The 26250-nt window shown below is 40.0% G+C and overlaps 1 protein-coding gene across 1 annotated transcript in view; it reads left to right on the forward strand.

Moving 5' to 3' along the window:
• The window catches only part of akt3b (v-akt murine thymoma viral oncogene homolog 3b), a 38793-nt gene that overhangs the window by 6630 nt on the left and 5913 nt on the right, over positions 1 to 26250 (forward strand). Inside the window, exons 2-11 of the mRNA XM_041784059.1 lie at positions 2332 to 2778; positions 10250 to 10375; positions 10467 to 10578; positions 12986 to 13130; positions 13234 to 13365; positions 14876 to 14941; positions 15146 to 15214; positions 19754 to 19876; positions 22332 to 22460; positions 24605 to 24819. Coding sequence (XP_041639993.1) covers positions 2733 to 2778; positions 10250 to 10375; positions 10467 to 10578; positions 12986 to 13130; positions 13234 to 13365; positions 14876 to 14941; positions 15146 to 15214; positions 19754 to 19876; positions 22332 to 22460; positions 24605 to 24819 — 1163 coding nt within the window. The 5' untranslated portion in view covers positions 2332 to 2732. The remainder of the gene's footprint in view (positions 1 to 2331; positions 2779 to 10249; positions 10376 to 10466; positions 10579 to 12985; positions 13131 to 13233; positions 13366 to 14875; positions 14942 to 15145; positions 15215 to 19753; positions 19877 to 22331; positions 22461 to 24604; positions 24820 to 26250) is intronic.

Below are 26250 nucleotides of genomic sequence, written 5' to 3' on the forward strand. Positions count from 1 at the left end.
TATACAGATCATTAAATGTGCCTCATTTAAAAAATGTATTGCATCATATTTGCTTTGATTACTACAGAGCCCCAGACATGACATGACATATCATTCCTGGACAGCTGGGTAAGGAAATCGAGCGGACCTTCCTATCCCGGCGTCTAAGTTGTACCATCGCTGGTAACGCCACCTGGCTCTCGATATTGTGTTTAAATGCCTCTCAGTAATAATGGTTCCTTCAATGCCAGGCTTTTCAGAATGTCTTTGTAGCTTATTCCCAGCCTAAAGTAAAGTTCAGTCATACCATCTCTGTCCATCGTGTAGCTTTAGCCCCTCTACTGCCTCTACCTTAGACCTTAGAGAAAGTGTGCTCCATTTGTTTACCCAGCTGTCCAGGAATGATAATAGTATTATTAGTTTGTATTTTGTGTGCACATTTTACCTATTTCATGGCCAAAAATTGGTATTTCGTGGCCATGAATTAGTATTTCGTGCGAACATTATAGCTATATTGTGGCCACAGTTTATTTATTTATTTTTTACCATGTCATGTCTGGGGCTCTGTAGATTACAGTTAATAATAGATTTTTTGAAATGTGTATCAGAGATTTTAATTTGTAAATACTGCAGATCAATATTATTCCAAAATTATCTCTCTTTTCCCAAAACCCACCTCGCCCCTTTTGTGCCGCGGCCAGGGAAGCATGTCACACCCAAGCGCTGAATAGCACACTCTCATTGGCCAAACGTACTGGACTTTAGGCTTAGAAATGCCCAGGCATGGTACAGATTGTCTAGTGCAGTGGTTCTCAAACTTTTTTCACCCAAGGCACACCTGAGATTGAGTCAAAAGCTAAAGGCACACCACATCTATTTCCATGTGCAATAGCCGTTTTAATTCTTGTTGAGTCAGGAACACTCTTGGCATACATTTAACCATATTATTGCAAAATGGATCTACAGAATTACTTGGCAGAGAAGGCTCTGCTAAAAGCTGCTCCCATGGTTAGTCAGGGTGCACGGCTAGAAACCCCCATACAGATGGATGCAATTATGACAATGCATATTGAATACAATAAAAGTAGTTCAAAAGCTATTAATCCATAGTTGCATGAATCTGGATATGAGGGTGCAAAAAACTTTCTGCTATAAAGGAGGAGGCTGGGGTGGAGAAGGTGAAGCTTTATGTTATAAAGGAGGAGGATGGGGTGGAGGAGGTGAAGCTTTCTGCTATAAAGGAGGAGGCTGGGGTGGAGGAGGTGAGGCTTTCTGCTATAAAGGAGGAGGCTGGGGTGGAGGAGATGAAGCTTTCTGCTATAAAGGAAGAGGCTGGGGTGGAGCAGGTGAATATTTTTGCTATAAAGGAGGAGGCTGGGGTGGAGGAGGTGAATCTTTTTGCTTTAAAGGAGGAGGCTGGGGTGAAGGAGGTGAAGCTTTTTGCTATAAAGGAGGAGGCTGGGATGGAGCAGGGGAAGCTTTCTGCTTTAAAGGAGGAGGCTGGGGTGGAGGAGTTGAAGCTTTTTGCTTTAAAGGAGGAGGCTGGGATGGAGCAGGGGAAGCTTTCTGCTTTAAAGGAGGAGGCTTGGGGTGGAGGAGGTGTAGCTTTGCAGCAGGAGCAGTGTGGTGCATCTGCATTCATGCAAGCAGGGATTAGTGAGAAGCGCGTCATATTTAAATGCTAGCCTGTGTCAACAGAAAGAGCTGTGATTGGCTGTGGGTGCTGGGAGGTGATAATTGGGATCAGCTGGCTGTCAGCTGATCATAACTGAGCGTTCGACTACCATGTCCTGCATGAACCAGTGCTAGGCTTATAGTATCTTTGGTCTTTGTACAGTTAGATTAATGATGTCTGTCTCTGATGAGGGCCAAATTAGGGTATGGTGGCCACCACTAGATTTTAGATACAGAAAAAACCCTGAAACACCAGAACCTGCTCATATGTGATTGGTCAACACTGGTCCAATTAAAACTGAATGTGTAAATAGAGATTCGGTGAAATGCTCTGATAGAAAAAGGAACGAAGAATAGAGGAGAGGGGACAAGTAGGCGAGGAAGGGTAAAGGATGCTATGGAAACAGACTGATGGAGAGAATAAAAATGATTTGGATCAGAAAAATAAGTGTGTAAAGAAGGCAGAGAGCTAGAGAAGGAAATGAGAAGGAGAAATGGTGAAGAGGTAAGAAAGGAGGGCAAGGACAGAAGGAGCTAAGGAGGCAGGAAGTGTGTTAAGGCTGTAAGGAGTCTCTGAACAATGCTGTGTTTGCTGTGTGAAGGAAACTATCCACTGACCTGCTCTGTGTCTGTGTTTTTTCTCCCTTCTCTCCTTTCTCTGCCTCCGTTTCCTTCCAGGCTGACTCACTGCTGGAGCGCCTGGACGCAGCAGCAGAAGAAGAAGTTCCACAGAACAGAAGCGAAGGAAAACTGAAACAGCGAGCAAGAAAGAGGGAGGAAGGGACAGAAAGAGTGGAGTAACAAAAAAGCTGAAGGAGGCGAGGAGGAGCAGAAGGAGAGAGGCAGAGGACCAAGAAAGTGAGGTCGGGACGGCGGGCGAGAGGAGGAGAGAGAAAGTGACTGTGGGAAACAGAAGGATAGAGACCCGGGGGTAACTGAGGTGGGGCGAGAGCAGGCACAGGTAGGTCAGAGGTGAGACAAGAGGCCGGCGGTCCAGCTGCCACCACCCCCTGACAGCTGTCCCTTCACCGTCAGCACACTGGGAGAACTGGGAGGACTGGTGACCAGGAGAAGCCACCATGAGCGACCAGAACGTCGTCAAGGAAGGCTGGGTGCAGAAAAGAGGTGAGCTCCATGTGACGAGGATCACTGATGACTTAGTCCAGCAGACCTCCTACTATAGATCTACAGACCAGAGTCTAGGACTGAGACCAGAGTCTAGAGGAGTCTAGGACTGAGACTAGAGTCTAGAGGAGTCTAGGACTGAGACCAGAGTCAAGAGGAGTCTAGGACTGAGCTGAAAGGGTAGCTGAGCCTCTTGAACAGCTTTTCTCCCACGTTTTTTCACAAACATGCTTTAATGGAAACACTGATGTACTAGTTAGACGTTAAATTTTGTAGCCTACTGGTTAGACTGGAATGAATTCTGAGGCCATGCAAAAGACAAGGATGGAATTGAGACATCAAAGGTTGACATCATCTTCATAGGCAGAGGACAGAATGCTGGTTAAGCTAGGGATGTTGGGGCCTTTTTCCTCCGTTTTTGCCAAATAGTTGGCAAGGGTGGAATGTTTCACGAACATAAAAGATGACTTCATCTTCAGAGGCCAGGATGGAATGTTTTCTCTGCATGAAAGGATGATATAATTGTCAAAGGCAGAGTGTGAAATGTTTTACAGGCACGAAAGGATGTTATCATCTTCTAAGGCAAGGATGGAATGTTTTATAGGCATGAAAGATGACTTCATCTTCAGAGGCAAGGATGGAAAGTTTTCTCCGTATGAAAGAATGATATTGTCATCTTCTAAGGCAAGGATGGAATGTTTTATAGGCATGAAAGATGACTTCATCTTCAGAGGCAAGGATGGAATGTTTTCTCCGTATGAAAGAATGATATTGTCAGAGGCAGAGGGTGGAATGTTTTATAGGTGTGATAGGATGTTATCATCTTCTAAGGCAAGGGTGGAATGTTATCTCTGCATGAAGGGATGATATTGTCAAAGGCAGAGGGTGGAATGTTTTATAGGCGTGAAAGGATGTTATCTTCTAAGGCAAGGAAATGGAATGTTTTCTCAGTATGAAAGGATGATATTGTCAAAGGCAGAGGAGAGAATGTTGGTGAAGCTAGGGATGTTGGGGCTTTTTCCCTTCATTTTTGCCAAATGGTAAGTCAGGATGGAATGTTTTATAGAAATTAAAGGATGACATCATCTTCAAAGGTGATGGAAGGAATGTTCTTGAAGCTGGGGATGTAAGGTGCTTTTCCCTCCATTTTTTTGCCAAATAGGAGGCCGTACTTGGTAACTTTTAAAAAACTTTCCAAAAGTGATTTGCCAAGAACTTATTCTGTGGATTTTTATGTTCCAGTAAAAAAATGAAAGAAAAAAGGACAGATAACCAAGGCAGTAACATGCTTTTTTCACCACACCTGCACCGGGTCACACAGTTGGGGAGAATGAATGTTAGATAACTAGTGTTCAATTCTTTTATCTGTTTTCTTTTTATTCAAATTAAAAATGATAAAATGAAAAACTGTTCAGTCTTTAATGGTTGAACTTTAGTTTTTTATTTATTAATTCTCAGTTTAATATCAAACTCGCATGTTTAGCTTTTCTATTTTTATAGTGTAATTGGAAAACAGCTTATTTCCTGATTTTGGATTTTTCATATCAGAAAAAACCCTGAAAGCCATAAAATACACTGACCCAGAAAGACGTATGTCTAACACTGCTGCCTCACAGCGCCTGATGGCGTTCAACCAGGTCTGTGTCATTATTTTCACAAAACTTTGGATGGCCTGGAAACACCAGATCAAGTGTTTTTAGATGAATCCAGAGCTGAGGGAGCAGAGGTAAAGAACATTTAGCTGTTTTTCTGAGCAGAGTGTGTGTTTTTGTGCAGCTCGCTGTAGACTCAGCCCGTCTGAAGAACAGCGCCTCCAAACAATGGTTGTTTACCTGCCAGACGGCGAGCAGAGGAGGCAGGCTTTGCAGGGCTGCAGCCCAGTCTGAGCCGCTCTTGGCTGCTGTGTTTTTTCTCACACTGATTTAAGCGTTTTTGTTTGTCTGGTCTGAGCTCGGGCTGTTGGCTGGCAGGCCCGGGGAAGTTTCTCTGTGGCACTATGAGCATTCAGAGGATGACCTAACGCTCTGGTTCCTTCCTCTCCGGCCCCCACAAGTCCCTCAATTGTTTATTGCACCTCCATGTGCTCTTTTATTCAGTCCTAACAGCCCCATTAGCTCTCTGAGCCTGTGGAGATCAAACCTCAGGGTTCACATCTAGGTCAGGACGCTTTACAAACCTGGCTCCTGAAACTGTACACTTTGAAATACTCAAAAAAGTCAGAAACAGGCCTGAATAATTAACAATTAGTGTGCATGGCTTTGCATCGCACATCCACAGGCACAGCTAATTAAACCATGCACAAAGTCTGAAAACTGCATAGACATTTGACTTTTGATTTTATTCATTTTAATCATTAAAACAGGGAAAACAGTACCACAATCACATCACAGGTTGTTTGTGAGCTCAATGACATGCAGAAGTCAGATGAGGATCAGATCAGAAAATTAGTAGGTTAAAGCTCCAGTTCAGCGGGTCTCTACTGGTCTCCCTTCAGGACCCACCACCCTCTCCTAAAAGAGAAATCTGGACCCTAATGTCAGGTACTTTAATGATGCAATTTGGACCTCAGATGGTACAAAGCACAACAAAACAGAGCAAGAAGAAAATATCCTTAAGTTTCTAGGAAAAGTATTACTGAAGATTCACAGAAGTTTCTGGGAAAAATCCTAGAGAGAATTCCAAAAAGTTTTTAAAGAGATTCCTAAAAATTACCTGACACTTTCAATGAAAATTCATGAACTATCACATGAAAATTCCTGAAAGTCCCTACTACCTTGGGAGGTTTCCTTAGATTTATAGGAAAAGTTCCAGTGAAGATTCTTAAGGTTTCAGTAAAAGGGCACAAAAATGCAAACAATTTCTTATCCTCTTTTGGGAATATTTTCTTAAGTTTCCAAAAAAATTCCCAGTAAAGACTTCAAACAATTTCAAACAGAACTTCAAAGACTCTTTGACTTAATATATCAGCACACATTCGTCCTCCTGTAAAAGAGATTTTCGGAGGGGCACGAGGGTCTGTCTGCTCTGAGGTTGTTAAAATTAGGGTCATTTAAGAGACCTAAAATCATGATCAAAGACATTAATGGTCCATACAGAAGTCTTTTGGTAATAACACGTGTTTTTGGCTATTTTATTTGGCTTTAAATCAAGAAAACAATTCAAATTGTTGTTGATCAATAAACCACTTTTCTTTTTCATGTGGGTTGTGGGGGCCACAGCTCTTCTTAGATATGTGAATATGGGCAGCCATATTTGCTTGACATGCAAAGCATTGTGGGAGTTGTAGTCAACCAGTTGCGTCTCTACTGATAAGAGGAGTAGAGACGCAGGAGTCGAGAAAAAACAATGATGAATGCAACTATTAATTCACATGTCCACCATTATCTAATAAAAGACTATTATACAGTGTTTTAATTCATCGTTCATCTAAGTTGCACCTTTTAGAAATTAACAAAGATAATATAAATATAAGAATTTGTGTTCATGTACAGTATATATCCTGTGTATATCAGTGTTCTTATTTCATATATCGGCCAATATATCGGTTATCGGCTTTTTTTAGCCCCCAATATCGGTATCAGCATCGGCCCCAAAAATCCCATATCAGTTGGGCTCCATTGGGAACCACTGCTCTAGGTGGTCCTGAACGCTCTAGTTATCATCAGAACATTTCTACTTCCGTTGGCTATGATCCCTACACAGAATGTTGTTGAAGCTAGGGATGTTGGGGCCTTTTTTTCCTCCGTTTTTGCCAAATGGTAGGCCAGTATTGAATGTGTTATAGGCACGAAAGAATGACATCATCTCCAAAGGCAGGGATGGAAGGTTTTATTGACAGTAAAGGATGACATCATCTCCAATGTTGAGAAGCTAGAGATGCTGGAGACTTTTCCCTCCATTTTAGAAAAATAAAAGGCAAGGATAGAGTGTTTTATTAACATAAAAGAATGAAGTCATCTCCAAAGGCAAGGATGGAATGTTTTTATGGACATGAAAGGAAAAAATCATAAAATATCAAATCGTTTTATAGACATTAAAGGATGACATCATCAGTTCAAAGGTAAAATTGGATGTTTTATAGACATTAAAGGATGACATCATCAGGTCAAAGGTAAAATTGGATGTTTTATAGACATTAAAGGATGACATCATCAGGTCAAAGGTAAAATTGGATGTTTTATAGACATTAAAGGATGACATCATCAGGTCAAAGGTAAAATTGGATGTTTTATAGACATTAAAGGATGACATCATCAGGTCAAAGGCATGAGGATGTAGACGTTCCTGAAGTTATCTCATGGTGTTTACTTGATTTCTCCTTCTCAGTAGAAGTGTCTGACTCGTCTTTCTTCCCGTCTCTGTCTCTGTCTCTGTCATCCTCATCTGGCCGTTGTTCAGACGCCGTGTGAGTCATCGGATGTGTGAGGAGAGTTTCATCACTCTGATTTGATGGACAGATGCTGAGGCGGTTCACTCGGGTCGATCACTGATACGCTCTCTGGTTTGAGCGCCTCATTCTCCGTTAGCTCTGCTGCTAACGTGACTCTGAGACATCAGCATCTCACCAGGACGGGTTCATGTGTTCCAACATTTTCTTTAATTCTGTCATATAGTGATGAGTCAGCACAGCAGGAAAGCAGAGAATTCACAGCTGCAGAATAAGAATCAGTTGTTTCTGCTGTAGTTCTCTTGAAATCTTCCTCCTTCTGCTGAAGATGATTCGGGTGAATTCGTGCATTTGTTGGCGGATTTTGTGCTCAAAGCTTGTGAATTGTTGATGGAAACAGTGAGTGGTGATGAAGAGTCAGACTGGATTTACTTTATGGTGTTTGAAGAGTTTGACCTGTGTTGCAGGTAGTGATCATGGGTTGTTAAGTTGCCACAAGTGCTCTGCAACTCTTCCAGATTACCAGTTTGTTCTCAATCCAGAATAATCTCAAATGGCAGCGATGCTGAGGCCAGTTTCAGAAAGCAGGTTTAGAGATGTTGGTTTTATAGGGGTGATGATGATTATTAGTCGGTGGGAGGCCGATACCTGATAGTTGGAACCAGTATGCATCTACGCTGGGAATGAGTAGGGGTGTACAATATTATCAGCAGAATATCAGCAGATATGGACGTTTCTGCTGATATTTACAACTGATAACGCCTGTAAATATCAGCCAGATGTTCACATACATTTGTGACATTTTAGAAAGGAACAAGAGCTGGGCAGTTAGTTTAAATTTAGATTAAATCACAGTATGTCCTACTGCAGTTATCAAATCACAAAAGGTGCAATAGTTCTTTAACCTGATAACAGTTTAATACTTTTTTCACAGCAGAGATCTTCTGATCTATACATGCAAACATCCAAGTGTAAATTTATTTAGAATAGCTAAAAAAGGATTTTCTTGTTTTTTTAATGTGTTTTATTTAAAATAAGAGACATAAGATCATCATTCACTTCAGCACAACTCCTTTCAAATCTGAGGAACTTAGAAAATAAAGGCATATTAAATCCCAATGTCAAAATTTGAGGAAAACATTGCAGTTAGATAATTTTCATAAATCTCAGAAATAACTCAGAAATGTAGTTTAACTCTTTGATTATTAAAGCCAGTTTACTGAAAATGTTAAAAATCAATACAGTTAATGGTACAGGACGGGCTTCGGTAGGGTCGGGCTGGAATTTTGGTGCTGATCTGAGCTCTACATGGCGTAAAGCACCTTGCTTGTTTTTTAGAGGTACTTTAATTTTAAAAGGGTCTTTTTACATCCACACATGCTTAAAGTCAGTCTGCTGTATCTCTAAATTAGGGATGTAGCAGTGTTTCCCAATGGACCAGAATCTATTAGTGGTGGTGGTGGTGGGGGGTGAGTACATATTTTTGCTATATCCTGATACACGATATATATCGCGATATTTTGAAATGGCCTTTCAGCAGCTATATTTAATTCAGCCCCAAATGACTCGAGTTTGGTGATAAAAATAGACTGTTCCATTGGATTTTTAATAAAATTGTTTGCAGAAAGTAAAAATGAATTTAAAGTCAAATTTAGCAGTTTTATTTTGAAAAGGACTTCATTCAATCTTTCACTAATAAATCAAAAATACATAAATCATGAAATACTCTGTCTTTTACAGTGTATGGAAAGTCCTGAAATGTGTTCTGGGTTATGTTTACTGTTGCTGATTATAAAATGATTATTTTCCTCATTAAGGGTGAAACAAACCTACACAGAACTCACCAATTACACTATTCAGGCTCACAGCTGTGATTATATTGGTCCGCTATCTGTGCTGATGAACGCTGACCAGTTTCTGACAAGTTCATGAGATGAGTTATGAACATGAGAGCGTCTTTAGACCTTATTCAAGAAACTGTCCTGTGTGATCATGGGAGCAAAAAGCTTGTCTGGAGGCAGGAACATTTAAACCCCTCGTTGTCATTGTTTTGAACTGTTAGGCTGAGATAACTCTCCATTGTTGTGGAGAAGTGGATCACATTTGTCCGCTGCTGGACTGTCTTCTCTCCGACCTGTACGACTCTGGCAGGGAGTTTTCAGCAAAATGTTCACACCCAGGCAAATCTCGTATTCTGGGTTAAATGTCTTTATGAGATTTTTAAATCCTGGCTTTCCAACAACACTGGGCTCATGTCTTTAGTGACGTGTTGTGTTTCTGCCGCCGTTATCTCGCTATCTATTTGAACGAATACCGCGTGAGTTAGACCTCTTCATTTCAAAGTTGAAAGACTGCTCAACGCTGCTGATCCAGCGCTATTTCTTATTTCAGCTAGCTCCCCGCTAACTAGCCACACTGTTGTGTTTACCTTCCTCTCCCTTGCTTCTCGCTGCTGATGCGCAAGTGCAGAGGAGTTTTCTGGATGGGCGCAGGCGCAGGAGAGAGAGTGAGCTCTCTGCTGTGAGGGATGTGTTCAGTGACAATGGGAGAAGCGAAACTCCAGCGAGAAATGCATGCTGGCGGCTCAAAACTTCCACATAACTTATACTCAAAAATTCGCAATATAGTCATTTTAACGACACGCTACATTCTCAGAGCGAGGGAGAACAGGTTGCACCAGAATCTATTTGTGGCAGGCCTAATTTATTTGTGGCGGTCCGCCCCAAATAAATGAATGTATGGGAAACACTGTGTAGGATGCTGGATTTTTGCCAATAACTGATATTTACAAATGTATTTTAGCTAATATTGATAGTAATGTACAATATAGTTGACAGCAAAAATCTGAAAACACACTTTAAAGTTTAAGTAATGAAGACTTGACCTGACGTTTGTCCGCTGGTTCTGACTTAAAGTCTACTAACTCTTTTGCACTCTCAGCCAGTATTTACAGTCAGTATAGGCTGGTGTTAACATCAGATGTATGTGTTGTAAATATAAATGTCAAACCAGCACTGTTGCACATCCCTAGTCTGGATCCTTGTGGTTGTAATCGGTCTGTGTCATGTCTCTTCCTCCCTCCAGGTGAGTACATCAAGAACTGGCGACCGCGTTACTTTCTGCTGAAGACAGACGGCTCTTTCATTGGCTACAAGGACAAACCGCAGGACTCTGACCTGGCCTACCCGCTCAACAACTTCTCTGTAGCAAGTGAGACTCACACGCCTTCATCACGTAATTTATAAACACCACAAACAGTCACCCGTGTAAAACCACCTGACCGTCTCTGTGTGCTGTCCAGAATGTCAGCTGATGAAGACGGAGCGGCCCAAACCCAACACCTTCATCATCCGCTGTCTGCAGTGGACCACGGTCATCGAGAGGACCTTTCACGTCGACACTCCTGATGAGAGGTGGGACTTTAGACGACTGCAGCTCTCTGGAGGAACTACAGAAACACAATCTAAGGCTCAGTCCTGTTTCCACCTACAAGGAGTAGTGGGGAAATCTTCCCCTACAAATGCTAGCGTTAGCTCTGACCTGAGAGTAGCTAACTGGTTATCAAACTTGTTTTTAACATGAAATGTGGTACGGTTGTTCTCTGTACCTTTATAGTTGCCTTTTAATTAGACACAATCTGGATTTACATCCAACAGTCGTCCTTGGATATGATGGTACGGCCTGATATTTGAATTTTCACTGCTGCAGTAGGACTGTGATCCATTATTTAAGGAATATTTGTTAAACATATTTCCTACTAAAGCAGGGTTCAACCAGTCGCCGTGCTTTAGTCTCGTCTTACTTTTTCTTCTCTGTGCAGAAAGGGAATTAAAAAGATGATACAGCAGAAATAAACGCCAAAGACCCAAACATCAGCTGTCCGTCCTGAACCAGACGTCACGCTTTTTCTGTTAAAGCCTTTTTTTTAAATTTTTTTTTATTGAACACACCAGGAGTCTGTTGACACTGTGAGAAGAAAGACAGGAAGCTGGGGTGTGGGGCTGAGGCTGGACGCCAACATTTGAGGCGTTTGGTTCCCAAACACAATAAAATGTATACGTTCTGACTCGTTACCTGATGCTTAATGGTTTGTTATGAACAAGGCTGTGCCCACAACATCCTCCAGCCTCAGCACAGTCAGGGGGTCTGGACATCTTTAGAATGGGGAACTGTTTTTGTTAGGCTGGCTCTCACATCTTACTGTGTAGTGGAGTTTATCATGAGAGCAAAATTTAGAATTTAAATACGATAAACAAAAAAATCAAATGATGTTGAGACCTGTTTTGATAACAGGTGAAGTAAAAGTAATTAGAATTTCCTCAAAGAATGTTAAGCACCTACCTAAAACCTGATATTTCCTCTGAAGATCCTGAATAAACCAGAAGAAGTGACTGTTGTGATTCTCTTCTGTCTGTAGTTTGTCATTTTTCATATTTAGGTCGTTTTTTGGTGTCAGTGTTTGTGCAGGGCTGTGAGGCTGTCATCAGTCTACAGGTCAGGATGTGAAGGAAACTATACTGGACCAGGAGACATCTCTGTCTCTATCTGTCTGTGATACCCCTTTCCCGCTGGCTGAAAAACCCGTTAAAACTTGTAAACAATCAGCTCCTGTCAGCAGTGGGAAAGGCTCTAATTGGCATTCAGACCTGCGTCGACTGACCCTGCAATGGACACAGGTTTTAATCGGCCCGCCTCCGATCAGCTCCAGTGGGAACGTCACACTCGGGATGACTTTGGCGTAACGTGCCTACGTCATAATATTGCTCCCGTAACTTGGGGCAACAAAAGGACCCCGGCAGCAGAGGGACGAGCGTTGTTGTCTCCTCCATCTGTAACTTCTGCGACTCTTTGCCATCTCAGCAGCAAATTCCGTTCGCCTTCATATCATCAGCCTTCGAATGTCAGTTCAGTCTGCGCTGAGTTTGTGTATTTTGAAAGAGGGACAAAAGTACAAAGTACGGAAAACAGTTGACTACCTTGTCCATGGCTTCCAGGCTCCTTTCCATTGTTTACCTAGCTGTGTTTTATGCGCTGATGACGCACCAGAGGAAAAAATAACAGCCACGCAGCTTGTCTGCTGGCAATCAGACCCAGGTCTACAGGCAAAGGGAAAGGAGTCACTTGCCGATTGTTAGCAGGTTTAGCCACGTTTAAAAAAACCCGCTTTTACACGCTATTTTTAGTGGGAAAGCAATATAACAGACACTAATAATAAAGGTCACATATTTTACCCCTTTTAGACAAGTTTATATCAGTCTCAAAGGTCCCCAAAACATGCCTGTGAAGTTTGTTGCTGTAAAAACACTCCAGTATTGGATTTTTGCATGTCTATAAACCCCTCTTTTTCAGCCCTGCTCAGAACGAGCCGTTTGTGTGTTTGTGGCTTTAAATGGTAATTAGCTGTCTGACTCCGCCCCTGACTCCACCCCTCTCAGGAAATGATGTAGCATAAAGGATGTTTGCTCCGCTGTTCCTTCTCTCAGCTGAGGAGGATCAGAAAAGAAGGGCAGAACTTTCTTCCATGCGGGGAGGGCCAACTGAACCTGGGGGCGGGGCTAACTCCCTGCATGACATCATGAGGGAAAAGGCTCGTTTCAGCACACATTTTCTAAAAGGTGGAGAAAGTGTGGGAAAAGCCTGAAAAAGTATATTTTGCATAACATGTGACCCTCTTAAAGAGAACTTTAATGGACCAAGCATTTACAAAAGGCTAAAACGTACAGAAGAACCTCAGTTTTCAAAAATACCTGCCTACATGTGGACCAGGTCTCCAGTTAAACCAGGTTACCAAACGTTGTATTTGCTTCTTATCTCCTGCAGGGACGAGTGGGCCGAGGCCATCCAGATGGTCGCCGAATCTCTGGCCAAGCAGGAGGAAGAGGGCATCCTGTGCAGCCCCACCTCCCAGATCGAGAACGTGAACGAGGAGGAGATGGACACCTCCATCAGCCACTACAAACGAAAGGTGACGGACGCTGTTTTACACTTCTTTGAAAACAGGATGTTGGGTTAATAAACGACAGAGAGGCTGTTTCTTCACACCGTCTTTGTGTTCTGTCTTTGTCCAGACAATGAATGACTTTGACTATCTGAAGCTTCTGGGCAAAGGCACGTTTGGGAAAGTCATTCTGGTGAGGGAGAAGGCGAGCGGGACGTATTACGCCATGAAGATCTTGAAGAAGGAAGTCATCATAGCCAAGGTCTGTTTCATGTGGTTATTTTTAGTTTTAGTTCCTTTTATAACATGAATGAAGCAAGTGCTGGCTTTTAAAGCAGATTTATTTTTAATCCTGGGCCCTATTTTTACACTTTTTGGGCTAAAACAACTGATCTGCAGTAGCTGCACTGTCTATAAAAGATTTTCACCCCCTTGGATGTTTGATCCGTTTATTTATGTTATAAATCAGTCATGGCCAATATAATTTTGGCTTTTAACAGAAAAAAATTACAAAAAATCCTCCTTAATGTCAAAATGAAAACAGATTTCTACAAAGTGATATCAATGAAATAAAAATCTGTTATATGAAATAAGTGACTGCATAAATATTCACCCCCTTTAAAGTGACTGAGCTCATCTAACAGAGGTCTAGACAGTTGGTGCTAGTAGTTTCACAGTGATTGTAGTATAAAGACACCTGTGTCTGACAGGTCCAGTCACTGGTTCATCAGTATTCCTGGCTAACATTGCATCGTGAAGACAAAAGAACGCTCAGAGAAAAGGTTATTGAAAAGTCCAAGTCAGAGGATGGAGATAGAAACATTTCCAAGTCTCTGAACATCCCCCAGAGTTCAGTTAAACTCATCATGAAGACATGAAGGAATATGTCACATGTGTAAATCTGCCTAGATCAGACCGTCCTCACAAACTGAGTGAGCGTGCAAGAAGGAGACTAGTGAGAGAGTCCACCAAGACACCTATGACTACTCTGAAGGAGTTCCAAGCTTCAGCAGCTGAGATGGAGAGACTCTGCAGACAACAACTGTTGGCCGGGTTCTTCACCAGTCAGAGCTTTATGGGAGAGTGGCAAAGAGAAAGACACTGTTGAAGAAAACTCAGATTCAATCTGGACTAGAGTTCACCAAAAGGATTGTGGGAGACTCCATGGTCAAGAGGAAGAAAGTTCTTTGGTCTGATGAGACCAGAATGGAGCTTTTAGACCATCAGACTAGACGCCAAACACTGCCATCACCAGAAACACACCATCCCCACTGTGGAGCATGCTGGTGGCAGTATTGTGCTGTGGGGATGCTTCTCAGCAGCATCATGCTGTGGGGATGCTTCTCAGCAGCCGCTTTGAAGACAACATGGAGAATGTTCTGGAGTGGCCGAGTCATAGCCCAGACCTCAATCCAGTCCAGGATCAGTGTCTAGACTTGAAAATCGCTGTTTACTCCTGATCCCTGATCAACCTGACAGAGCTTGAGCAGTTTGTCAAAGAAGAATGGAGTAAAATTCCAGAGTCCAGATGTTTGATCTTGACTGAGAGCTATCCACACAGACTCAGAGCTGAGACTGCAGACAGAGGAGACTCTACTAAAGATTGACTAGAAGGAGGAATATTTATACGGAGGGTTTTTGTAATGTTTTTGCCAATAAGCCTAATTTTATTAGCCATGATTGATTGAATCAATAAAAGGGTAAAACATCCTTTTACATGGACTGCACGTCTCCTGATGTCTCTCTGCCTCTCCTCTTCCTCTTTATTTCAGGATGAAGTTGCTCACACACTCACAGAAAGTAGGGTATTAAAAAACACTCGGCATCCATTCCTAACCGTGAGTATCAGCCCTCAGACTGTCTAAATACTCAGGAGCTCCTTTTGCATGCTGTGGTTTTTAAAATCTGTGAAATAAAGGCCTTTAAAGCAGAAACAAAGCATTAAATTCAGACCTCACTGTTCCATTTGGAACATAATGATGTATTAAAAGAGTCGGCTGAGCTCTGCAGAGCTGAAATAACTCTCTAACGCGGTGTTTCAGTCTCTGAAGTACTCGTTCCAGACGAAGGACCGGCTGTGCTTTGTGATGGAGTACGTCAACGGAGGAGAGGTGAGACTTCAATGAAACGCTTCCTTTTGATGCTCGCTGATGTTCGGGTTTATTTCAACTTTGAAGTTATTTTAAGAGTTATTGAAGAATGTTGATTAATAGCACAGAGATTATTCTACAAGCTTTAACAGAAAGTAGACCTCGTTCTGGTTCAGGTTTTATTTCAAGGTTTTTAGGACTGGGTTATAATGCACTAAAAATACTCCTATAATACCTGGAGCCTTTATTTACACAGCACCAGCTCTTTGTATAAAGGAGGCTAATTATAGGACGCAGGCATTCATTTCTAGTTCTTTTTATCTGTGAAGTTTAAGTATTTAGTTTTTAGCCCACAGTTTCATGTTCCTTCTTTTTTTTTGTTTTTTTTGTTTTTTTTGTTTTTTTTGTTTTTTTTGGCCCAGAGTTTTAAATTCCATCCTGAGACATTTTTAGTGAAATTTATAGAAACGACCAGGGCTGAAGAAGGAAATCTTATTCACTTGAAGCATGCTATTTAAACTCAGCATAGTTCTCTAATACAGGACTATTCTGGTATAAACATTACCCTGCAATGTGGCAAGTAGTTCTCTGAAATTTACTCTCCAAATACAGCTCCAAAAAAGTTGGTTTGCTGTGTAAAATGTAAACAAAAACAGAAGTCAGTGATTGTCAAATCTCATTAACCCATACATACTCGCAATAGAACATAAACTATATATCAGAAATTCAAACTGAGTCATTTGTAATTTTAGAGGGGCAGATTTTGATCATACGTGTGAAATTTGAATTAAACCAGTTGTTACACCAACTTCCTGTGTAATTGGCGAGATACCAAAATGCTCGCCATTGCTAGTGAGGTGACCTTTAATGAAAAAATTTCAGTGTTTCGGACAAAAATTATTAACTGATTGATAATTTCAGTAACCTAAGAGGAAAAACAAATATGTATGACTTCCTGGTGCCTGTAGGGGTCGCTATGATGAGATGTTTGTGTGTTTAATGTGATGCTGTTGTCTTTGCGGAAAGAGAAGAAGAGCACAGAATGGCGATGCAAAAGTTGCAACATGTTAAAGTCATTTGGCATCTTCAGAAACGTCTTATTTTGAAACAGAGAAGAGGCTGGTGGACTTCCTGCTAAGATTTGGGTGTGGGTTTTACAGGCTTTTTTGTAGGTCTTATGGTGACCCAAACACAGATCCAGAATCATAAGCCTGGGGTGAATGGTGATCAGGGGCTGAATGTTTAAGTGGAAAAATCTAAAATCAAAAGAGGAAATGTACAGAAGGGGGCGCTATGACAGAGTAATGATAGTGATGCCTGTACTCAGGATTAGGGCAGGGCAATTAATGGAAAATTAGATTAAATCACAAGCTGGCCAGCTGCAATTTTCAAGTCGCAGAAGGTGCAGTATTTCTATGACCTAAAATTTGTGTCAAAATAGCAGTTTTAAACATTTTTTTTTGCAGCAGAGATGTTATGCATGACATATCGTCCAGTCATTCAAGTACCATTTTTTTAGAATGGGCAACAAAAAATTCTAACTTCTTAATTTTTGTACTTTTTTTCTTATTTCATATAAGCATGACAATAACCCTTCAATGCAAAATCCTCAGAATGCAATATTTTGAAAGAATTTTTCAGCCTCTGTTTAGGAATAAAAGAAAGTTAAGGAATAATCGCATATCAAATCACAATCGCAATATTGGGGGAAAACAGTCACAAAAAGATTATTTTCCAAAATCGTTCACCTCTACTCAGGATCAATGTTTGACCATCCCTGTGAAGTTTAGTGATAATTGGCATAAGAGCATTATTGGTGGATTTTCACTGCACAAATAATGTACAAAAAGGTAGTGCAAGTTTGGGCTCCAGTCACGGCCCGTCTGTGGTGAAAACTCAAGTTTTAGTAATTTTAGATATCAATCCTGTCTAGAAAGAGCAAAAAATGTACAACCTGTCCATCAGTGAAAACGCTGTTTGTAGCGTGTTTCCTGTCCATTTAAGACATAGGTTCTCAAAGTGCGGCCCACGAGCCAATGGCGGCCCGCAGAAACATGTCTGGCAGCCTGCAATTGTTAAGACAGGAAGCAAGGCACACTGAGACTTACTGTTTCTTCTAAATACGTTTTTACATATATTCTGAAATGGACTGCACACAGGACTGTTAAATCCCAAATTTGACTGTAGAGGGCAGAAACCCCAGGGGTTTTGTGTGCATTACAATGTTTCTCAAGGTTTTCTCAAGTTTTGCCAGGTTTAGCCTAATTCATTAATTAAAATGTGTTTATTGCACATTATTGGATGCAGACCAAAAAATGTAAACTGTAGAGATGCAACCTGATCATTAAAATGATTACAAATGGGATTTGTTTTTCTGTTTTTTTGTTTTTTTGTCCTCCCGCGGCCCTCAGTCCAATGTTGGGTTCCTAAATTGGCCCTCAGCTATCAAAACTTCGAGAACCCCTGGTTTAAGAGGATGGTCCAGAGAGACTGTTTTCTTCATCAGGAGATGAAACATATGATGGAGTATTAGGGCCACACAAAGAGAAAAAAAAATAAAAGAATAAAAATTTTTTTTTTTTTTGATATTGCTTGAAAAAAGTCATAATATTACGAGAATAAAGTCGTAATATTACGAGAAAAAAGTCGTAATATTACAAAAATAAAATAATACAAGAAAGACAGTCTGCCACTTTTTTTCTTGTAATATATCCACTTCATATCTCCCTCAATGAGTAAAGAAACAACGGTGGTGGACGGCTCCTATCCCTGTGCTGCAGGACAGAAAGATTTAGAAAATCTTTCACACCATCAGCAAGTAGACTGTATAATTCTAAAGTAAACAGATGAGACTCCCAGATGATTGAATTTCCCTTCGGGGATAATTAAAGTTCTTGTATATTGTATATTAAGACTTTTTTCTCATAATATTATGACTTTATTCTCATAATGTCAGAAAAAAAATTGTAATTCTTTAATTTTTTTCTCTTCGTGTGACCCTAATACTCTGTCGTAGAAACATGTACCTACATTCATGCTTGCTTGTATTCAGCTCTTACCCAGTCTCCAGTCTCATGTTTGGGGCTCTTTAGGAATGGAACGGCAGGTTTCCATCTAAATCTGGAAATTTCAACAGGGGGACAATTTCAGGGAAAGTTATGAGAGTTTTATTAGCATGTTAAAGCCCCTGAATTAGCAATTCTTGTAACACAGGGATGTCAAACTTAATCACAGCAGGGGCCAAATTCAGAATTTGGGTCCAACCTCAGGGCTGACCAGGGTCCACATTAACCAGAAACTGTCCAACTCATTTTCACCAGCAATGAATTATGGGGGGACACCTTAGAGCTGATGATAAATGATTTTGAGATTGAAGAAAGTGAAAATGATAAGTTTAAAGGCTCAAAATCTGTGGTATAACTTTATGAGCTCAAAAGTTCAACACATGGTATTTAAAGTCAAAGTAATGTTTCTAAAGGGTAATGTATGAGATTGAAAGTTAAAATCATGATTTTAATGGTCAAAACATGAGATAAAAATTTGAAATCATGAGTTTTAAAGGTCAAAATTTGAGAAATTTCAAAATCAACTGTTTAAAATGACAAAGACTGAAAAAAATGTAAATTTTGAGTTTTAAAGATCAAAATATTACTCAACATTTAAAACTGAGAACACAAAAGGTCAAACTATGAGATAAAAGTCAGAGTAAGGAGCTAAAAAGGTCAAGACATGAGGAAAAAATTCAAAATTATCATTTTGAAAGGTCAAAATATTACTTAAAAATGTAAAATTGATGATGTAAGGGTCAAAAATTAGATAAAAAGTCAAAATTGCGAATTTAAAAAGGCAAAATATGAAAAAAGTCAAAACTGAAACTTTGTGTCAATGCAAAGTTAAGAATATGAAAATAGAAATTTATTTCCTATATTCCCTTATTTTTAAACTGTTTTAACTTTTTACATATTCTCACTTTTATGACATAAGAAGGATATTTTAAATAATCAGCGCTAAGTTTACTTTTTTAAACTGAAGGAAATCTGCAGACCTTATACCAGCAGGCCAGTTAAAATCAAAATAGATTATCTGGTGGTCCCAGATTTGGCCCCCGGGCCTTGAGTTTGACACCCCTGTTGTAACAGAATAATAATGTCTACGGATGCTCATCTTTACTTCTGAGAGACTCTGCCTCTCTAAAATGCTCCTTTTATGACCAGATTAGTTAGAAAATGCTCCTCCAGCTGTTTTTCATCAGTAACACTTACTGTTGTTGCCCTGTCCCAACTTTTTTAGAGCTGTGTTGCTGCCATCAAATTCAGAATGAGCTGATATTTACATTAATGGTAAAATGTCTCCGTTTAACATCTGATATGTTATTTTCTGTTCTGAATAAAATCTGGGTTTATGAGGTTTGACAATCACTGACTTCTGTTTTTGTTTACCTCTGACACAGCGTCTCAACTTTTCTGTAATTAGGGATGTAGAGACAAACCTGTATTTGGCTCTAGGCTGATGCTACTTTCACACCCTGGTTTGAGTGCTGTGTTTTGTCTTTTCTTGCAGCTGTTTTTCCATTTGTCGAGAGAAAGAGTTTTCTCGGAGGACCGGACTCGTTTCTACGGCGCTGAGATCGTCTCCGCTCTAGACTACCTACATTCTGCCAAGATCGTCTACCGAGATCTGAAGGTAAACCACGCTAGGGATGTCCATTTTAATTCCTAAGAGGTGATCCAGGATGTATGTCTGAGTTTATCATCTCCATGCTAACACATGATAGCAGGTAGTAATCTGAATCAGAGAGAAACCAGGACAGAGTCATTAAACAGTCATGCTAACAGATTTAGCGTGCCTTTGTTTCCCTCAACAATAACAGGTTAAATACATGGTTTAACTCAGGGGTTCTCAACATTTTTTACCTTTTGTACCTTAAGGTGGTAAAACAAGCAGCCATGCACAATCAAGAATAGTCATGTGCAGACGAGGCAGTTAAGGGGGATGAAGGGGAGAGTTTTCAGGGGCCCAGCTAAACTGGGGGCCCATGGAGGTCAGCAAAACCATGGTCCATTGGGAAGTTAAGCCATGATAACCATATTTTATATTTTTAACCTGAATAATAACCACTCTTGTCAAATAACCAAATATTTTTTTATTCTTTTGTGCTGTAGTAAATAGCCTTCTTAAAACATGTAAATCCCTTTTCTTTAAAACAGAATTAAAATGGCTTAAAAATGGCTAAAATTGGTTTAAAATGGCAAAAAATAGGTGGAAGAGGTGGTGAAATAGGATTTTTAAAGTGGCTGAAATGGGTTTAAAGTGGCAAAAATAGGTTAAATGAGGCAGAATTTGGCAGAAATTGATTTAACAGTAAGAAATGCACATGAATTTATTAAAATGAGGTTAAAATTGATTTTAAAAAATGGGTGTAAAAAGTGGTAAAAATGATTAATAGTGGAAATAATGGGTCAACAGAGGCAACATTTGGCTGAAAGTGACAAGAATTGGTTCAAAAAAGTGTGACATAAAACTGTTAACATTGGCTAAATTTGTGGGAAAAAAGTGATGAAAACAGATTAAAATTTGGCAAAATTAGTGTAAATAGCAGTTGTCTGATTTAAAGAAATACTCTTAGATTTTTAAAGGCATCTGGAGACCCTCACTCAGCGTCTCGCAACCCCAAAGGGGGGGTCCCGACCCCAACTTTGAAAAACCACTGGTTAAACTGATCACTTCTCTGATGAGGGAACCATCTGCAGACATGGTCCCAGAGTGTTGTAAAACATTGACCAGGAGGGCCACTTTTACCAGCTTTTCTCCATCATTATGAGACACATATCTCTTTAACCAAAGGTGGTTTCCTGCCTGGTAAATGCAGCCTATGAGAGCAGTTTTTATTGAGCAGAGTCAACAGTACAAACAAGAAGTGAGAAGAGGAGCTGAGCAGAACTGAGCAGCTCGTCTCGACATGTCATCTGTTTTTCTGAAAGCCCCTCGGTGGAGGATTAGAGGAAATCAAGTGGGTTTGGATTATGTTGAAATCTAGTTCAGTCTAGTTCAGTGACTGTAGTCCAAATCAAACATTTCTTGGCTATTTCTAATAAACCAATAAATATAAATCCAGTTAAGTTTATGGGTTTCTGTTTGTAATATTTCTCATACAGACAGCAGCCTGATGAGAGGGAAAAAAACAATTTCATGAGTGCTTTACTCCAGTGTTTCACAAACTTTTTACAAGCCCTCGTGACCCAACAGCTTTGTTTTCCTTATGTTTATCTTCTGCATCATCCTCGGCTGGTTGGTTGGGCTGATGGCTGATGCTAGCTTGCCTGGAAGAGGCCACTTCAGCTCCCTCACATGGGCTTTCTCTGCATGCTCCATCCCTTGGTCCTTCAGTTGGGGTGGAGCCCCCAGTGTGGCTATACTGTGGACATTAATGTCCTATTAAATACTGCAGCAAAGACATTTGATTTGGTGACCCCTCCCCAATAAAATCTCCCATGACCCAACCTGTTACCATGGAAACCCATTCATAAAGCTCATGCTGCAGTTTTAGTGTTTTCATTAATGCCAGTGGAATCAGCAGAGACTTACAGAACTTTAACCCACGATCCTTAGCAGTCGTTGACCCCACTGTGGGATTTTATGTGGTCTCAGGCTGAGCTGCTGTTGCTCCTAAACTCTTCCACTAGGCTGGATCAAGGTTGTCTGGTTTCTTCACCAAAAACAAACCACACCAGTGTGTGAAATAAAGCCGAATGAGACCGACCTCTTTAAGCATTCTCAGTCCGGTTGTTTGGTCCGCACCAGAGTCCAGTGGTCAGCTTTCACACAGCACAAAGAACTGAACTTGACGTTGAACCAAACAGTCTGGGGGTGAAATCACCCTAAAGTCAAATCCCTAATCTATAAACCTCAGGTAAAAATAATGGATTTCCTTATTTTTGTTTGTTTGATACTGGGAGAATAGTCTCCTGAAATCTTCGTGTTTCATTCCAAGGGCTGTTCAAATATTCAACAATGATTCCCCGTCCCAGATCAGATCTAGGTCTAAGACAAATCCTCTGTGTGACACCTTCTCTGTGTTTAGAAGCTTCCAGAAGCTGGTTGTGCTCATTAAACGGAGGTCTGTGTTTTTCCTTCTCAGCTGGAGAACCTCATGTTGGACAAAGACGGGCACATTAAGATCACAGACTTCGGCCTCTGCAAAGAAGGGATCACCGACACCGCCACCATGAAGACTTTCTGTGGAACACCTGAGTACCTGGCTCCTGAGGTGAGACGACAACACAGACGCAGACCTCTACTGCGTATTTAACCTGAAAGACCCAGCGTTATTTAGGCTTTCCTTACAGATGTGATAAAAATAACAGATGCAGCTTCTATCTTTCTGAGGAATACAGTTGAGGCCTCAGAGGTTTGTTTCTTTGTGTTATACATTATTAGAGCTCAGAACTCAGAGCCAGGAATAACTTAAAGACCGTCCTCTAAAATATGTGCAGGAAGTTCAATCATAAATGGCAGATTTGGCAGTTTTTTGCCATTTTACAGGTCCCATGTATTAACAAACTGGTCTGAGGAAATTTTTGACAGTAATTATATGTGATTATAATACATAATCCTTCAGCTGAGGCTGCACTGATTCCTTGCATAAGGCATTTAACCCTCGAGACTGTGTAAATAAATTTCTACACTCACTGTGTTCATGACCCAAAAATTTTAAAAAAGACAACAGTAAATAATGAATAAAATAAAATAATATAAATAAAATAAAATAAAATAAATGAAATAAAATATTTATATTTTATTTTAAATAAATATTTAAAATATTTTTCAAAAAATTAAATTTTAAATAATTTAAAATATTTATAAAAATATTTATAAAATAAAATAAAAAATAAAATAAAATAAAATAAAATAATAAATTAAAAATAAAATAATGTGCATTCCTTTTTTTTCCAACTTCTTTTGCAACATTTTGTAAATCAAGATCAGACCTGAACATTAATTTTGAACACTATTTTTTTTTTTTTATATAAAAGTGCACAAACCCAGATGTTTGTTAGACAAAACCCCCTACTAAAAATAAGAAATATATTTCTTACAATATGTTTATTGTATTTCTTTGAAGGGGGTTGTAACAGCTTTGAATTTGTGAATAATAGGCAAAAACTTTGATTTTTAATTTTAAGATTTTAATAAACTGTTACACTTAGAGTGTTTGTGACCAAAAATAGCAGCAAAAATATATACATTAAAAAAATTCCAATTTTCTCTACATGTTTTTCAAATCAGTATCAGACCTCTTCATTAATATCAAATACTAAGGGATTTTTTTAGGAATTTAACCTTTTAAATGCCGGTTTAAGAGTGAAACCCTGATCTTTGTAATGTAAACAAAACCAACTAAAAATAAGGGATCTTTTTACTTACATTATGCAAACTGGATTTTCTTAAAGAGGATTATCACAGGCTTGAACATGTAAATAAAGAGTGACAATTTTGTTTGTTTGTTTTTTTTTGCATTATTCTGTTTTGGAAATTGTTAGATTTTAATAAATTGTTATAACAATTATTTTTGCTATGAATGCCCACGTTATATGGTTGTGAGTACTGTAATGAACCACATATGTGCGCATGCCCACAATTCTAAGCTTTCCAACACCGTTGGAGTTTTTCTGATTGGACAAACTCTGACAGAGTTACGGTAATAATACTCTGAACATATAAAACACAGTGCCGGCGCCGGCTCAGTAGGTAAAGGGTTAAAGGGTCTGATAGTAAAATGTAAAAATTCTAATAAGAAATATCATACCCTCCAAAATTTATGTTGTTAGAATTAACAGTCAGAATAATAAAAAAGACAAAAAATCAAAACCATCACATCAGAATAAGCAGCCATATCCTCCTGCAAACTGTTTTTATTAATCAGCTGTTTGAGTTTAAACAAACTGAAACGAAGGCTTCCACCAGAACTTCATGTTCAAACCCAGATTTAGCCGATGTGGTCGTCTGTTTTTGTCTCGTCTGGTGAAATGAGGAAAGAAAGGTGGCGTTGGATTCCACTGAAATGTTGTTGTTATTATTTTAAATAAATGTGGAACCACACTGAGGCGTTGGTTCCTCTCCCTGCAGCCGAGCGTTTCCTCTAATAGCCAGGAGCTCGTTCTGCTTCTGCTTGTTTCAATGATTTAAAACAAGAGTCTGAAAGTTATTTTTCAATGAATAGGATATGAAAGAGGGAACCGGACTAGTCAGGGTCAGAAATAGAGACAAAGTGGAAACTGATCTCAAATGGAGTTTTAGTAAACATGATCCTTCAAAGACAGAAAACCTGGGAGAGCCCCAGCTCCAGTTATTATTATTATTACCCATAAATCCTGATGACATGGCGGTTAAAGAGTAAATATCTGTTTCCAGGTGCTGGAGGACAACGATTACGGCCGGGCGGTGGACTGGTGGGGTTTGGGCGTGGTCACGTACGAGATGATGTGCGGCCGCCTGCCGTTCTACAACCAGGACCACGAGAAGCTGTTCGAGCTCATCCTCATGGAGGAGATCAAGTTCCCACGGACGCTGTCGGCCGACGCCAAGTCGCTGCTGTCGGGCCTGCTCATCAAAGACCCCAACAAACGGTACGCACGCACGTAACCGATTAATCATTAATTATTGGTATGACATTTGTTACTGAGGTTCCTAATCTTTTTCAAAATAAAAGTATCCGACTTCCTGTCATCTATTAAATAACCGGCTACATGCCTGTCTCTGCCTGGGAGCTTTTATTGTGAAATGCTGCTTCACCTACAGGAAGTTAGACGTGGATCTTCATGGATGTGTTTGGATTTTCCTGAATTTGTGGCAGGGATTCTTTCTGGAGCAGCAGGAACGTCTTTTTTGGAGTAATCATAACTGGCTGTCAGATATTTTTATATTCAGTCTTAAGGCTCCTTCAGGCTCTATGGTTGAATGGAATCAGAGTTTTCTGTCCGTATTCTGCGTTGATTTAACCTCTCAGAGTTTGAAGATTCAGTCAGACAGTGAGATTCTGCTGCCAGTGCTGGGTATGAGTGGAGCAGGGTCACTAAAGTTCATCCAGAGCAGCAGAACAAAACAAAGAGGAGGAAAATGTTAGAACTAAATCAACTTTCTGATGAAATATGCTGTTATAAACTAAAATAGATCTGATGGTAGCTCACCTGAGACAGAGACAGACAGGTACAGCAGACCAGCAGAGAGAGATGGAGGTCAGACAGCGACCTCTAGTGGATCTATGTTTGAACATTCAGCTCAGAAACACAGAGGTGAGAGTATGAGGGCAGACGTGGGAATGACGTTTAAACCCACGGTCTCTATACTAACTAGAGCTTAAATGAGACTAAAGGCTTCATATTTACATTTTAGTTATTCTCTCTGAACTGACTCAAGGAGTCACAATTAAAATCAACACAAATCATTTATATTAATGCAAAATATTTCCTTTATTTACTCTAAAATACTGACATAAAGAGTTAGGGCCAGGGGCAGGGAAAATAATGCTGTACATTTAGAGAATAAAGCTGAAAATATGAGGATAAAGCTGAAGATTTAAAAAGTCTAAACTCTAAGAATAAAGTCAAACCTTATTAAACTTTTAGCTCATAGCTCTAGCTTTACATAAACTTTTTAGCTCATAACTACAGTGTGGTTGTCTAAGGTCCACTTTCTGCTGTAGTTTAATGAGGTTTTACTTTATTCTCTTAATTTCAGCTTTATTCTTGACATTTTGACTTTACCCTCCAAGTGTACAGCGGCCCTCTCTCCTGGTACTAATCCTCCTATGTAGACAGATCGTATTGGCTTAAATATCACTGATTTTGAACCTTCAACAGTCCAGCTCTAACATTTATTCTGGTTTTAGTCTCCTTGGTGGAAAATAATCTGAGTTTTCATCCGTTTTTATCACCAACAAAAATATTTTTAGCTAGTCCTAGTCTAAGTCCTCTAAGGCAGTGGTTCTCAACCTTGGGATCGGAACCCCCTTGTGGGTCGCGAGACACTGAGAGGGGGTCACCAGATGCCTTAAAAAA

This window comes from Cheilinus undulatus, linkage group 4, assembly GCF_018320785.1.
Source record: "Cheilinus undulatus linkage group 4, ASM1832078v1, whole genome shotgun sequence".
Taxonomy (NCBI): Eukaryota; Metazoa; Chordata; class Actinopteri; order Labriformes; family Labridae; genus Cheilinus; species Cheilinus undulatus.